Here is a 15,114-nt window from a genome sequence, read left to right on the forward strand (position 1 = left end):
GGGGGGTAATGCCGACTTTGAACCAAAGAACCGGTCAAGCTCTTCCACAGGCAGTCACGGACAAACATACTAACAGACAAACGCAATTCCCTATGTCTGTCGAGACGTAATTTGATAGATGAATTGATTGAAAGAAGATAAAATTGGACAAACAAAGCAACAAGTGCCGTTCTAGTTTGTGATATTTGTTTACTCCAGACGTCGTAGGACGGAAGTATATGTGACTTATAGTTTTATTTAATTAAACACATTGTTTAAATTGCGAAGTACTTATTTCTTACTATTTTTTCCTTGTATCGAGACGTGCAACATATCCGTTCTTTTAATTTTTTTTTGTTTTTTTTTTATCCTATTTATAGATCGATACCGCAATTTTTACAATTTAGAACGTAGTTAAATAGACCAATAAGCTTACACAATGGGAAAGCAAATCGGTAACTTATGTAAAATTATTCAGAATACCGTATTCCTTTGTTGAATCGAGAAAACGTTGAGACGAAGATCCGAACAAAGAAACTCAAACAAAGAGTTTTGATACGACGTCATATTTTCTCATTTAAAATCATGATTTAATCCGTACAATCTTAATATTATCACTAACCTGGTTGTAGATCTTCAACCACCAAATGCTGCAGGCTGCTTGGCTAGAATCTGCTCAGAGTCCCGCATCGCACCAGCCGCCTCCGCCGCCGAAGTCGAAGTGGGCGCGGCGGAGACACAAGCGCAGACTCCCCCGCTCCCATCAAATGTCATAGCGCATGCGTCAATTTATTGAATTCGTCTCGAAACCTAGGCAACGCCTAAATATATCTAGATGTGACTACAACATAAATCCTAGGCAAGGGCGTGGCTCAAGCTCGGAGAAAGCTCTGTAATTCCACAGATTATATACAAGGAAGAATCTGGCAACACTTGCCGGTATAATTTTTATACTCTATCTACGATGGCAATCCTAAAAAATTGAGCCACTATTTGTGTCGAGTCACGACTCGAAGCGGCTCTTATGCGATGTTTTGACTTTGGTTAAACCTTTTATTTAACATTTGAAATAGAGAAAAGTGTGTCAAATAAAGCGGTATACCAAATAATTTGACAACAAGCTTAATAGATTATAATATGCTCTAACGGTGTTAATCAATGTTGCCATATTAAAACCTTTAAAAGTCTATTATTTATTTCTGTAAGCCCTTATATTATCTGTAGTCATTCCATTGCAGTTATCGTAGTTTGACCATAGGTGGCGCTACAGGATGCTTTGATAATGAGATAGAACAAGCGCTCTCCAGCCTATATATTTCCAAAAACACTACGATTTATAATTCTTTATGGTTCGTTTCTTAAAGGCAATTCTAGAGTTTTCGATGAACGTTGTTGATATTTTAAAAGAACCTACACTGGTTTTTACACTAAATAAGAGCCTAAGCTAGGCCAAAGCGAATAAATAGTTATCTGTCATTTATAGTTAGAAGTTCTTGTAATTCTTTTTTATTAAATGTTTTGCAGATTTTTTGTAAACTAACTAATATTTCTTGTACCATTCCAACTAAGCTGTGTTCTCCTAGGACATAGTTAACGATAATAGTTGAATGGCGGGATTCGAACCCTCAACCGCGTGGTCCGGAATTCGTACCCTTAACCATTAGGCTATTGGCGCATCTAATTGTTGCTAGAGTCTAATTTCATACTTTTGTGTCACTTAATTTTTCGTCCAGTGGAATAATGTAAATACTGCTTCAATAATGGATAGTTTTAAACAATCCAGTCTGTACTCTACAAGGAGATAGAACAGAAGTTTCTGGAACGTATTTTTAGATGTGATGTCGTTTGTAGTGTATTAGTTAGCCACATAGAGTTTTTAATGCGGTCGTCGTAGTAGGCTACGATTGCTACGAAATAGTGCTACGAGTTTAGTTTGGTGTGTGAAGCTGAAGTGTTTAGAGGTAATGGTACTGGTATAAATAAAAGATCATTTTTTTCCACTACGTACATTTATTACATAAAATACCCATAGTCGAAAGTTTACGCAGAATCAATAGTATTGTAGGACGAGTTTCAAAATGTTTACAAGAGAGATCTGACACTAAATCATAAATAAACATATTTTCGTTTTCTTCTCTTTTTTTTAGTAATTCTTATAGAATGACGAAAGAAAAGAAAATAAAGCACCAGAAAGAAAGCTCAGTGACTAATGGGTACGGTTACAGACATTTATCACATTAATTATAATGATTAAATAGTCGGCCATCCTTTACGACTCATAACAATATCCAAGCCACGCTTCTAAGCGACCCCAGGGGTTGCCACCAGTCTTCCAAGTTTACCCTTAGCACTCAGTCAGTCGTTGCCAGACAGCCGGACACATAGATATATCTAAGAAGTGTATGCGTGATAGTAGCTCTGCACTTTTTTCATCGTTTTTTCGCGCCTAAATTCGATAAATTTTACCAAAATATTGTATTCCATTGAACCTTGTTTACCGTTTCCCATAATTCGCTCGAAGTGCAGAGCTGCGCCCCGTCCGTCAGACGGTCGATGCGCAAGATGTTCAATCACACATGGAAAAAATCTACCACAACATTGTATATTGAATACATCCACTTAGAACTATGACAAAGTCGCGCAATGCGAGGCGGGCACAACCCGTTACCGAGTTATTCCCCCCTGCTGCCAAATTTTTTGGGGTTCCATTGCCCAAATATTCAATTAAGACATATTTTTATTTCTTTTGTGCTCGTTGGACACTGAAATAACGATATATGTGTTGCATGAACATCTCGGCAGTGGATAACCACCCTAATGTAAACACATAGGAACATTAAAAACACATAAATCCAATATAATATAATAAATAGAAATAGGCCTTTCTAAGGTCGTAGTCAGTCCGCTGTTTTGTAAGGCCTTGAGTGACGTAACACAAATTCTCATCTAGAGAGAGAGAATATGGCTGTGAGCCAAAATTGAGCGATATCGTCAGTCAGGGCCTAATCTTAAAACTACTTTTTTTTGGGTGCCCCGAAGTTTTGTGGGCCTTTTTAGACCGGGTCGGGGACATTTTTTATCTTTTATAACACCAATACACTTAAATCTACAAAGAATATTAGGCCGAAGGCCAATGCAATAAGTATCCTTAATTTGGCAGCATTATCTTAATTAAAAAACATCATCAAATATACCTTTGGCATTTCCAACAAAAAAAAATAGTTCGAACATTTGGCCGATAAAATCACATCTTGGCGAATTTTGGCACATCATTTTCATGTAATCATTATCAATTTTATGTAAACTCGTTGAAAATTTGAACATAATCAGTTTTACAAAACAATTCCACGCAACGAAGTCGCGGGCAAAATAAATGTATATCATTAAAATGAAATGACAAGTTTCCACTGCCAAATTAAGGCTTAACATCTAAACTTACATAATAAACATCGAATTACAATCTAAACATCGAGATGTCAAAAAATCTTACATCTAAGTTATAATGTAAAGTTATGTTAAGCCATACTAATTACTGTAAATAAACGATAGACCATTCAGTGTTCTAAAATTGATAGCTGAGATTGTAACCGTAGGGTGGGAGCTTGAAAATATAAAAATACATAAATAAACATAAACAAATCAAACATATAATATAATAAATACAAATAATTCACATTGTTTGATATTATTCAAATGTTTTCACTTATTTTCAAATTACGTTTAAGTTCGGCTTAGCGGTGAACGCCCTTGTCTGAATTGCTTCAGACAAAAATATATATCATTTAACAAATTCATTACTCCGACTAACAAAATACAAACGTTTAGTTAGAAAGTAACAAAAGTTTGTCCTCTGTAAGCCAAAAGTAACGACGTTTATTAACAAATCCTATAGAACAAGGATCATATAGAAGCTATTATTTATTCATATACATATATATATATTTTATAACAACAGCAAAAAGATTGTTGTCGATAGGAAATTAAAGAAACAAATATAGTTAAAATACAGATAAAATATTGAAGGTTTCAAAATAATATTGAATTGTAAAAAGATATAACAAAATAATATTTAAAAAAAATTAGTAAGAAAAAAATACATATGAATGGAAAACTAGTTAAAATAAATTTAATAATAAATAAATGAAATCCAAAGTTGAACAAATAGTAATATAAAATTAACTGTTAATTAAAATAATGTAAATAGGAAGCTTAAAAAAGGCATTAAATATATAAATACTATATTATATAAAGAGCTCGTATTCAAATATCGTGTTCAATAGAAAAAAAACCAAATGATTTTAATTTCCAAAATTTTGATTAATTTATAACATTAAAATAATAATAGTAAATAAATATAAGCCGTCAAAGCCAGGTCAATGAATGGTCCATACAAAAATTTTATACTTTAGAAGTACATATGTAAATAAATTTTCAAATTATATAAAATAAAAAAATAAATTGAATTAAATTCACTTATAAAAATATTAACGATTTGAAAATACAAGCGATGTTTAGAACCCCAGAGGAATGGGAGAAAATATATCCACAACAAATATCATTAACAAGGGCATTTTTTAGCCTCTATAGAATTTGAAAATTCAAATATTGAAAGAGCTTTGAAACAGCATCGTCAACAATATCGCACGGATTGGGGCACGAATGATTTTATATAGGAATATTCAAATTTTCATTAAATGTATGGAAATGGAGGGATTAGGACAGATTTGTAAAAAACTTATAACTAAAAAAAAAAATAACCCATACCCCAAGCTGTGCGTTTTAAATCACCCCATATCCGGCTTCAGTTAATACAGGGGGTGATCCAACCGTATAACTAACCTATTCATATAGTGCTCCTGAAAGAAATCATATCTCCATACATACCATCACATCACATATCTGAATCAAATGAACTCTAATAAATTATACAAACAAATTATAAACATAACATCTGAATAATAAAATAATTAACCACGTTATATTATTAATAATATATTTTAAAGGAAATTATAGAACATTTAATAATAGTTAATGTTAGGAATCGATAAAAATAATATCAGGACAATCTCAGAGATTGAATTTTGTTTTCTTAATTTAGGTCCAAATTTCTATAAAGATGAATTTTTAGGTCTGTTGATTCAAATAAATTGTAAGTGAAATTGATAATTAGTTGGCTTTTTATTTCTTCTTACAATACTAGAATGATTAAATGCGGTTAAATATGCCTTATATACTACACTACTCTTATATACTAAGCAACCCGGGTACAATGGGTGCAAGACATTATTAAGTATACGTGTGCCGACGGCAACTTATTAATAAAACTTACCACTAAACAAGACACAGCTAATTCCACACGAGGGCAGAACATTAATCTTGTTTATTTCGAGTAGACGTCTCGTCAAATGCGCCATCAATACGTGCACGCAAGAACGACGTATTATTACGCTAACAAATTTACGTCTATCCTGTTCAATCAGCGATGTCAAGACGGCGGCGGTGACTGAATGCCGCAGTACCACGAGGTTTGGTTGAATGCGCGTTAACCTTAATAGTGTTCTGTCTCAAACTATACCAGTACTACTCTTTCTACTGCTCTGTCCCACTGTTGGACCTCGTGTGAAAATAGCACTTCATTTGTCTTGTGTACCTACATCACAGCGTTACTGACTCTACCCTGTAAATTCACAGAGTAGTGACCTTTTAGGCGCATTTAGTTTTTGCGAACGAGTTTAGGAGAAACTGAGGGAAGAGATTTTGTTGGTAAAGACCTGCCTGCTTGAGTTTGTGCGTTATTCTGTGCCATCTCCAGCTTGGAATGCAAACGGAACTGTAGTCGAGATTCCAGCGAATAGTTGGAGTAGCTCTTCCTGAAATAAAATAATAGTATTATTCATATTATATTGACTTATCCTTAAGCTAATATATCCATGAATGCTACTGTTAGTTTGTTTGTTGTTGTTTGCTACTGTTTCTGTGTTTTGCATCCACTATTTTACAAAGGTTTCAACATAAATTTGCACAACTGTAAAGTTTAGTAAAATCTCTTTGTGTGCCGAGACTTGTGTCCTAATATTTCTAGAAGACGACATTCACAACAATACTCGAATGCTAGAGTTACAATTGTATTTATATTAAAAATTGTAATACCTAGCATCCTGCCACATGCGAACAGCACGGTTAACTTCGCCGAGGTTGTAATGGCAAGTGGCCGCTTCATACAGGGCGTACGGAACCAGAAACGTGTCTGTCTTGATCATGTTCTTCAGACTGTAAAAGGACACCAATATTAATAAATTCGTCCTTCCACACTATGTTCTATATCAGTATCAAATTTTATACCAAATCCAAAGTTACAATATAAAACTAGTAAGAGTTTATAATTAAATGATAAATTGTTATATATTCCAATAAATCCTCGTATATTAGGCAAAGAAGTTTATCTTACGCTACGGCGTTTTCGAACTGTTGTATTGCCAACAGTTGCATTCCAAGCGCAGACAAGCAGCAGCCGCGTAGATAGAAGATTAACGCACGATTATCCGACATCAGGGCAGGCGGCCAAAGTTTCTCATCCCGCTCCAGCACCTCGCTCGCATAGTCGATTTTCTGACGTGAGAGATAAGTTTAAAGCAAATTCCCAAAACCTTAGTAAAAATCAAGCTATAACGTGTTTCGTCTAATGTGACCACCGCTGCTCAAAGACATTCAAAACACTAAAGGGACTGCGGGAGACCGATCACCCTAAAGCTTCGCATGGCTTTTATCTGCTACGTAACTTAAGCGAAGAAATAGGAACCATTACAAATAACCTGTCTAGAGGCAATTAATTTGAGAGCGACGCTGAAGGACTGTCTCCGCCGCGCTTTGGCTTCTAAAACCTCTTCTTCCAAGCTGGAACCTTGTATAGTGGAATACCTTAAGAAGGGATTGAAGCGTGGGAACGTCGGCCGCGAGGGCTGACATCATGTTCCACAGGCAGAGCAGCTCCATCGCCGGCATCATCAGCCGGCCTCCCTGCGCCGAATATCTCGTGCACCTCTTGATCACCCACTTCTCCATCGGAAGGGACTTCCCCGCTATCTTCTGACGATACAGGGGAGCAGCTCTGGAAAACAAACGATGTTAACCAAAGAAACAATTACTCTTTCCCGTCGGCCTCTCGTTGTACTACGTAACGTAAACCGAACGCCGGTCCGTAAACTAAAATTTAAAAGTTATCGATAAAGAAGCAATAATCAAACAAATACTATCCGCGCAAGAAAATCACTTCTTACGACCGTTATACGAAAAAAAAAATTATGAGCATAGATAGCTAAGCAAACAACACCAATAAAACACAATATAAATAGCATGCAGCTTGGTTCGTCTGATTCGCACAAACTCTGCAGTGCCTTATGGTAGTAGAACGTCCGCCCCTTACTTGAGCAAATCGACGACGTGATTTCGTTCGGCAGACGTGCATTCCTCCCCCAGTTGCAGAAGCAACGCTGCTTTTGCATAGCAGTACATTGTTCGAGACCAAGTACTCTCTTCAATAAGACGTCCTGCGAACTCAGCAGCCGTGCGCCAATCCATCATCATACTACACAAAACGGTTACAAATTAAGTTCATGCAAGACGGAAAATAATAAAATAAATAAATACATTACATAATATTTTAAAATAATAAAAATATATTCGATAGTTAAAATAAAATTATAAATAATTCAACTGTTATATATATATTTGTAAAGCGTTTTTTTTTAATTTTTATATTTAAATATATTTTTATATGAAAATAATTTAAATTAAATTGCGGAGAACGATACTTAGGGTGGAGTCGAATTAGTTGATAAGTTTCTAATTTTTTAAAGTAATATTTTTAAAGTACCCATGGTACTGATATTTCAGTCAGAGTTTTGCATTAATGGGCATTAAAATCATTTTTTTATCAGTTATTAGATGTTAGATTCTTAAAAAATTAACAACAATTAGTAATTATTACTACGTTAAAGATATAAAAAAATTATCAATAAAAATCAATCGCAATAAAAGAAATCGTATTTTCGAATAAGTTTGTTAATTTTCATATAAATTTAAATAATTGACAAACATCATTATTCCGGTTTATTATTATATTTTCATCCTAACATTATGCGACTCCATACCTTTTATCGTTCTTCTATATTCGATATAAAAAAATGATAAATAAAAAAAATAAAAACCAAACATAATACATAAAATCATGCAATTTGTCTGTAACTAAAAATACACATAATAAATTAGATATGTATAGAAAAACCTAAAAAAAGAAGATCTAAAAAAAAGCAACATCGATGATAACATATGCATTGCCAAAGCTTATTTATAAAAACACTAAAGTCATAGAAGGAATGAATATAAAATGTGCTTAGATTTGAAGCGTGCAAAGGGTTTAAAATGCAGCCAAGAAGACGTAAGCGTGATATTTCAAGTTGCATCTGCATAAAAACGTATTGTTCTTTCTGTTGTTTTTAAACTCTTCTTTTTATAATAAAGTTTTTAAACAGATGTTACACAGGAGACTCACGATAAGGTTAGACTGCATTAGATAAGGGAAGGCTTCTATGAAAAGTGGATTGAAATCATTTGTCCAATAAACAAGCATGTTTATAACTCAATGTTATGTTTAATGAATGAAAGTTTGATATATAAATGAAACTCTACATCAAATATCTACAGGAATATTTTAAACATCTTTTGTTATTTGAGTTTAAACATACAACAGGAACATGCAATTTGCTGTAAAAACGTATGCACATAATTTTACACTTCCGTGATACTTTTGTGATTAGGAGATAGCGTGGTAATAAGTATTAGTTTAATTATTGTTAATTATTATCGCATTCCGTTTTTTTTTTACATTTGAATTAAATCTAGAAGTGGTATATGATTTATGTACAATTGTATGTCGCAATGGTAACTTTAAACTACTTTTAAACTACCTTTAAATTGTATTTCTATACCTAAGGATACTACATGGTCTTCGTTAATATGTGCAATATGATTATTTAATGTTACTAAAATACAAATGCGACATGTGACCATGTACGTGTTATTGCTACGTGCCCCGCACCCGACGAATGCTACCTCTAAAATACCGTCAACGCTACCTTATCGTACGCCTTGTACTTCTCTGAAAGTTTAACGGACCTGTGTCACACTATAACTTAATCTAATTTAATACTGAAGCAGATAAATAGCAATAAAATGTAGAATGTGCCAGCTGTTTTCAATTATAGAGCATACTGCAATTCTGTAAAGAGGCTCCAGTTCATGTAGTCAATAGTAGATCCTTAAACCATTGCGTACGCACGTCATTGATGTTCAGCTCACTCTGAAAGCGAACACGTAGATATTTTGTTATAGTTTTATATTGTAACTGCTTCTTGAGACGGCGCCCTAAAAGTAAGCAATGAATGTTTTGATCAACTTACGCGCTCGCCCACATCAGCTCCCAGTAGCATAGATGGCGAAGCTGCGGCCATAGATGGCGAGTCTCCGCGACTCGGCGATAGGTTGCGGCGGCCAAGGCGCAGCGCCCGCGGAGCAATTCCAAACGACCCTCGAAGAGGAGGAACCATACACCCTCGGGGTACACCTAATGAAGACCACGAGAGTTACCATCAGGCTTACAAATGTTAATAAATGAACACATAATTAAGAATTGGACTTACTTTCAGTTGGGCGTCGATTATTTCTCGACACTGATGGAGGTTCGGTGTTGCTCCAGCAAAATGACTCACCACGAGGTGGATACCCAGCGAGACTATCTCGCAGAGAACGCCACGCAGGCCCGGCTGACGGGCTCCGGCTTGAAGCTCGGCCAACCCAGCCTCCTGCAAATGAGACCGATGTAAATTCTTGCTTCACGTAGCTCATAGTAGCCGCTTGTATTTATAGAAAGCTGCATTCATTTGAAGTGGAACAAGTCCGACAAAAGAGGAAGAGGTCAAGAAAAACGAACCACGTTTAAGTAGCAGAAGATTTTATTGATTGCACATTTGCCTTACCTTGTCCCCAGAATAACCGACGTATTCGAGCAGGGTTATAATTCTCGCCGGTAATAATGCTATCATGATATTGAAGGTTGCTAGCCCGAGGCGAACGCCGCTGTGGAAATGTTGGCGCGACTCTACGCTTTCCCACGCCTTTTTCTCGAGAATGCGCGAGCACTCCCTGCGGACGAGGAGTGTTACACTACTTAAATTATTCGATAGCCCGTTCGGGCGTTAATAGCAAGTCTAATCTAATGTATGAAATAATGTTTACAATATAAATTTTTCCCTTTCCACGGAGTCTCAAGTCTTCCAAAAGAATTTCATATGCAATTGATTTCCAAGGATTACTAAAGCATAATTTTCTTACTATTTAAATGTAATTAGGTTCTTTTGTACAGCCATATCCCTAGCTGAGCTCCGATTTGAAGTCACTTCCAGTTTTATCTTAAAATTGTTTTACGACATTCACAATTTATGGCGAATAGGGCAAATGTGAACAGTGTCAAATATCACGGAGAACGATGTCCGTACGGACGTATATATGTTCGAAACTCTCTTTTTTCTTAATGGTGAACGATGAGGTGAATAAGAAGCGACTGATGCTTTAGAGGATAAATTACTTGTAGGTGTTGTAGGAGTTCTTGATCTTCATGGCGGCGCGAAGAAAGGCCGCGATGTCCTCCCCTTCTATGACGCAAAGGGCGGCTTGTAGCAGCATCGACTCGGCGAAGCATAGTTCGGCGTGAGCCTCCAGGTCGGTCATTGTAGCGTAGTTCGTCTGGTGTTGGCAAACAAGGAACTTAACAGTGTTGGCTGCTAAACAATAATGTCTGTTCTTCGGGTAAGTATTCAGAGTTAAGTAAAAACTAATTTGTACATTTTTCGTTTCGTGGGATCCTCTCATCCGTCCTACCTATGCTTCCTCTTAATGCAGAAGGATTATTAACTACATATGTTTTGAGTTATGCGGCAAGTAATGCATCCACCCGTGTATTAATAATGTTAGTAAGACTTCTTCTATTTCATCATGTTATTGTGTTTTTGAAGTGTGCATTACCAAAATATTTGTTCAGTCCATTGATACTCTCACAGATCGTTTTCTTATACTTGATAATTTTCTGAAGCAGTTTATTCCGATCCGTGCAAAATTTATTCGACTTCCCAAAAACAAAACGTGATGTTATCGGGATAAATTATAATGAAACTTGTGATGCAGTAAATGTAAAACAATGTAATCGTGTCACAAATTGTGGTTCTAGTTAGTAGTCAAATTGAAAAAGTAAAGTGCTTTTCAAACAGTGAGTCGTGATCGCGGAGTCTTACTTTGTGGATGGATGTAAAATACCTAAATTTAATTATTTTAAATGGTACGGTCTCATGAAAGTTTTAATTAATTTAAATGGTTCTAGTTCTGAAATTATTCCAAACTGACACCCGGTTTCTGAAACGTTAATCAGTTTTAATAACGATTAAAATCAAGTTAATCATTTGTTAAATATACCCATTTCTAGAAGACCCGTTAGCAAATTTAATTGACAGAAATGTTAGTACCATATTAGTGTTCAGAAACCTAGCGTTATATCCCACAGCGTCTTTAATTGTGTGTAGTGCATAAAATTGCACAAATCGCATGCAAAAAAACTCTAATTCCGAACATTGCTTACTAAACTATAATCAACGATATCCTTAACAGAAAAACAAGCAAGAGAAGACAACAATAACAAGAAATTAGAAAAATAACAGTTTTATAAATATTGGTGTTTTTTTTTCAAATCCAAATAAGCATTTTGACAATCAATTTCAATGAAAAAAAGTTTAAAAACTGTCGCATTTATTTTAAAATATATTACTAATTTAAAAACTCCAATTAAAAAATGTACTCATTACTTTGTAAAATGAGTACCTTTAATAAAAGGGTTTCACGACTAGTGAGAAATTCGCTTAAGTTTTTTTGGTTTTGTGCGAATGTTTCAAGAATGAAAACTCAACAAAAAAACAAAGCATACCACTATTTTAATCTGAATTAAATTGAAAGCAGTATTTTGGATAAGAAGCTTTACATTATAAAAGCCAATTGAGGTTTTTAAAATCTTGTTAGACCTCAAAAATCAAGTTTAGTTCTAATTGCATTCACAAGCATGTACGAACATAATACATGCAGTAAACGCCAAACACGCATTACGGACTTCTTGTTGATCAGTTTTCAATAAAAACACTATTGATTAAATCTCTCCAAATTAAATTGAATTGGAGCGTAATAGACGAAAGTGGATTCAATTGTTATCTGTTCGGGCTTGTTCCGGATAATTTAAAAAACGGCTAGACCAATTTTTCGGAACTTTTAATGAAATTTAGTTTATGTATGCGATAATAACATAGGATTATTTAATTTTAGTAATATAACCAAATAAAGATATCTCAAAATATTGAGGCGTCACCGTATTGAGAGCGGAAATGCACTTATTATTATGGGTTTTGCGAACTGTAAAAACGTTTTCGGTTTAATTTCACGTGAACGTCGCGAGCGGGAAACTGTATGTGTTAAATTACATTTAAATATAGTGGAGGTTTATCAACAAGTTGCATGAAGAGATAATGAGAAATAGAGAGAGAGCGAGAGGGGGAGGGGAGGAGAAAGAGGGTGAGGGGGGAGGAGGGGGAGGAGAGGAGGGGGAGGGCGGAGAGACAGTGAGGGAGAGGGGGAGGGAGAGGGAGAGAGAGAGCGAGATTCAACTAATATTGACAGAGACGTCCGGTTCGTTTCTTACACGTGAAAATATTGCGATTGCTAACTATGTTGCGTAAAGTTCGTAATGCGCATCTGACTCGTACATTGTTGCTAATTACCTTCACTATCATCGTCCCTATCGTCTGCATTATCGTGTAGCTCCTGCGGTGCTGGTTGCAAAGGTGCACCGTCGTCTTCAGACTCTGGATCGCTCGGCCTACCTGAGCCGAATCCAGGGTTAAAACCGCAGGAATGAACTCGAATATTGAAACACCCAGGCTGTGGTATATAGACGAGCTGCTCCTGGTAGAAAGTTGAAAGTCATTGACCTGAGGTGGCGATGTGGACTTTTAGATCCGCGTCGCCGATATAGCCAAGCACGGTCATCTGGGACGTGATGATAAACTATCAATGTAGCTCAGCACACCCAGGTCGTACTGTCTATTGTTAACCTAACCCTTTTTTTTAATAATACACTTTAACAAAAATGTATTAAACCGAGTCGAGCTAAGAACATCTAAAACTACAACCTGTTGAGCATTTCAATAGTATCGGGCTGTAAATCAAGGACTAACTATACTTAATTCTAATTATAAAACTATATAATTCTATTATAAATATAAATAATAATAAAAAAAATCTCATAACTATAAGTTTTTATAAAATAAAAAATTCTTACAAAACTCTGGTAGTGTTAAAACATTATTTGTAGTAGTTATGAGTATTTTATAAAGGCTTAAGTTATACATGGGTCAAAACAAGATTGCTAACTTGACAATTATTGGTTTGACTTTCTACTTATCTATTTAGAAATTTAAAAAGTTCGCGTCATATCAGCTAGAGACTAAGGGTAAAAAGACCACGGACTGAACCTTTGCCGTAGTAACTACTCGACTTTCAAAGATTTGAACTATCATAAATGTATAAGATAAGCCTCAGATTTCAATACAAACACAAACAGTCGCTTTGTCTTTGTAATTGTGATTTTCCACTGCCGAAGAACCTATACAAATCATTGCCAAGAATAACATGAAAGTTGACGAGAGATGATCTTTTTTGAGAATGTTCCAGCTGTGAAAACCACATTTAGAATATTAATAATGAAAAAGGATACTGACCGAGACTTCATAATCTCCATCGCCGTCTCCATATCATTGTTGAAAAAGCGCTTGATCGCCATCTCGCAATCGGCGAGGGCCATTTGCAGGTTCGTGTTCTCACTACAAAAAAAAACTCCTGTCAAATTCTGTGTCAACATCTCCCATACATTATCCCCCTCTATGTGGACTCGACACAAAAATTTTTCATATTCCATTTCGATCAATTATTCGTTGTCAATCGACACCCCTATTTTAATCGTAATTTTTAGTTATTATAAAAAAAAACTACTTAAATATACTTACTCAGATGCCTCCTCCGCGGCGTCTTGGAAGTTGTCCGGCTGCGACAAAAATCAATTGATAAAAATCTGTACCTTTTAAATCAATTCATTCCTTAAGTTCAAAACTTTGAAAAACTTTACCATATTATTCTATTAGTCAAATCCTATCATTTGATACCCATGTTACAGGGACAGAAAAAATATGTGAGTCGTTAAATTTTAAAATCAAAAGTGTGAAATTTATTACAAGTGGATCGGCACATATCACTGTTTAAATAAATAATTTACTTAGGGCCAAGCCATTCCCATCTTCTCTTTTTTCACTTCTCTTCTTTCAAGATTCAATTTATTACCAATTTGGACAAAAATCCATGAGGTACTAATCATAAAACAGTATAGTTGTTTAACAAATAACATCCTACTAATTCCCGTTCTTTCCGTTTAGGGTTTGATGATGATGATGTCCTTCCAAAAAAAAAACCTGTAACTCAAATAATACTTACTTCTTCATCCGAATCATCCATCTCGAGAGGTCCCCTTAGGTCTCGCGGTAGTGAGTTGAGAGGTCCCGGATCCTCTTCCTCGGCCATAATCCCGCCGATGTGGTGGCCACCTGGCCTCCTACTCCCTACGCTCTTCTGTTTGTGGTTGATTGTAGTAATTATAAACTAAAACTAGAACAAAAGAAAACACGACTTTAATAATTGTGTAATCTTCTATTTTTAATCAACATTTTTTACTAAAAACTTTGATATAAAATAATTTTTTATCAATACGCGTAATTATAAATAATTTTAATAATACTAAAGGTACGCGTCCATTCGCCGGAGCCGAACGCCCCGCACGAACGGCATTCAGCGGATTTTAAGTTTCTTTATATAATTTTGCATAGCACTGCGTCCATTATCCGCGCCGACCGCATCGAAAGCATTTATGAACAAATAATGCGTTGCGTGTCGGTGACGTCACCCACTGCAGTACGTGTTGTTGTGACAGAATGGAAC

The 15,114-nt window shown here is 35.4% G+C and overlaps 2 protein-coding genes across 10 annotated transcripts in view; both read right to left on the minus strand.

Annotated features, from left to right (window-relative positions):
- LOC106126349 (uncharacterized) overlaps positions 1-794 on the minus strand; it is a 35,547-nt gene extending 34,753 nt beyond the window's left edge. The window contains exon 1 of one of the 2 annotated variants that reach the window (XR_001228343.1): positions 602-794. The gene's annotated coding sequence lies outside the window, so the exon portion shown is untranslated. The remainder of the gene's footprint in view (positions 1-601) is intronic. The other variant, XR_001228353.1, reaches the window with a different exon arrangement.
- Positions 795-5,022: 4,228 nt separating this feature from the next.
- Positions 5,023-15,114, minus strand: part of LOC106126280 (tetratricopeptide repeat protein 39B-like) — a 56,199-nt gene continuing 46,107 nt past the window's right edge. For 6 of the 8 annotated variants that reach the window (XM_013323823.1, XM_013323825.1, XM_013323827.1 and 3 more), the window contains 13 exons: positions 14,614-14,784; positions 14,133-14,170; positions 13,848-13,949; positions 12,849-13,032; positions 10,622-10,779; positions 10,014-10,179; positions 9,678-9,839; positions 9,438-9,601; positions 7,403-7,564; positions 6,898-7,087; positions 6,428-6,588; positions 6,130-6,249; positions 5,023-5,849 (listed from right to left, as the gene is read on the minus strand). In XM_013323823.1, the coding sequence (XP_013179277.1) occupies positions 5,693-5,849; positions 6,130-6,249; positions 6,428-6,588; positions 6,898-7,087; positions 7,403-7,564; positions 9,438-9,601; positions 9,678-9,839; positions 10,014-10,179; positions 10,622-10,779; positions 12,849-13,032; positions 13,848-13,949; positions 14,133-14,170; positions 14,614-14,700 (1,851 nt within the window). In that variant the 5' untranslated portion in view covers positions 14,701-14,784 and the 3' untranslated portion in view covers positions 5,023-5,692. The remainder of the gene's footprint in view (positions 5,850-6,129; positions 6,250-6,427; positions 6,589-6,897; positions 7,088-7,402; positions 7,565-9,437; positions 9,602-9,677; positions 9,840-10,013; positions 10,180-10,621; positions 10,780-12,848; positions 13,033-13,847; positions 13,950-14,132; positions 14,171-14,613; positions 14,785-15,114) is intronic. The other 2 variants (XM_013323829.1, XM_013323830.1) reach the window with 2 other exon arrangements.

The sequence above is a fragment of the Papilio xuthus genome, unplaced genomic scaffold (genome assembly GCF_000836235.2).
Source record: "Papilio xuthus unplaced genomic scaffold, Pxut_1.1 DF825017.1, whole genome shotgun sequence".
NCBI classification, from domain to species: Eukaryota; Metazoa; Arthropoda; class Insecta; order Lepidoptera; family Papilionidae; genus Papilio; species Papilio xuthus.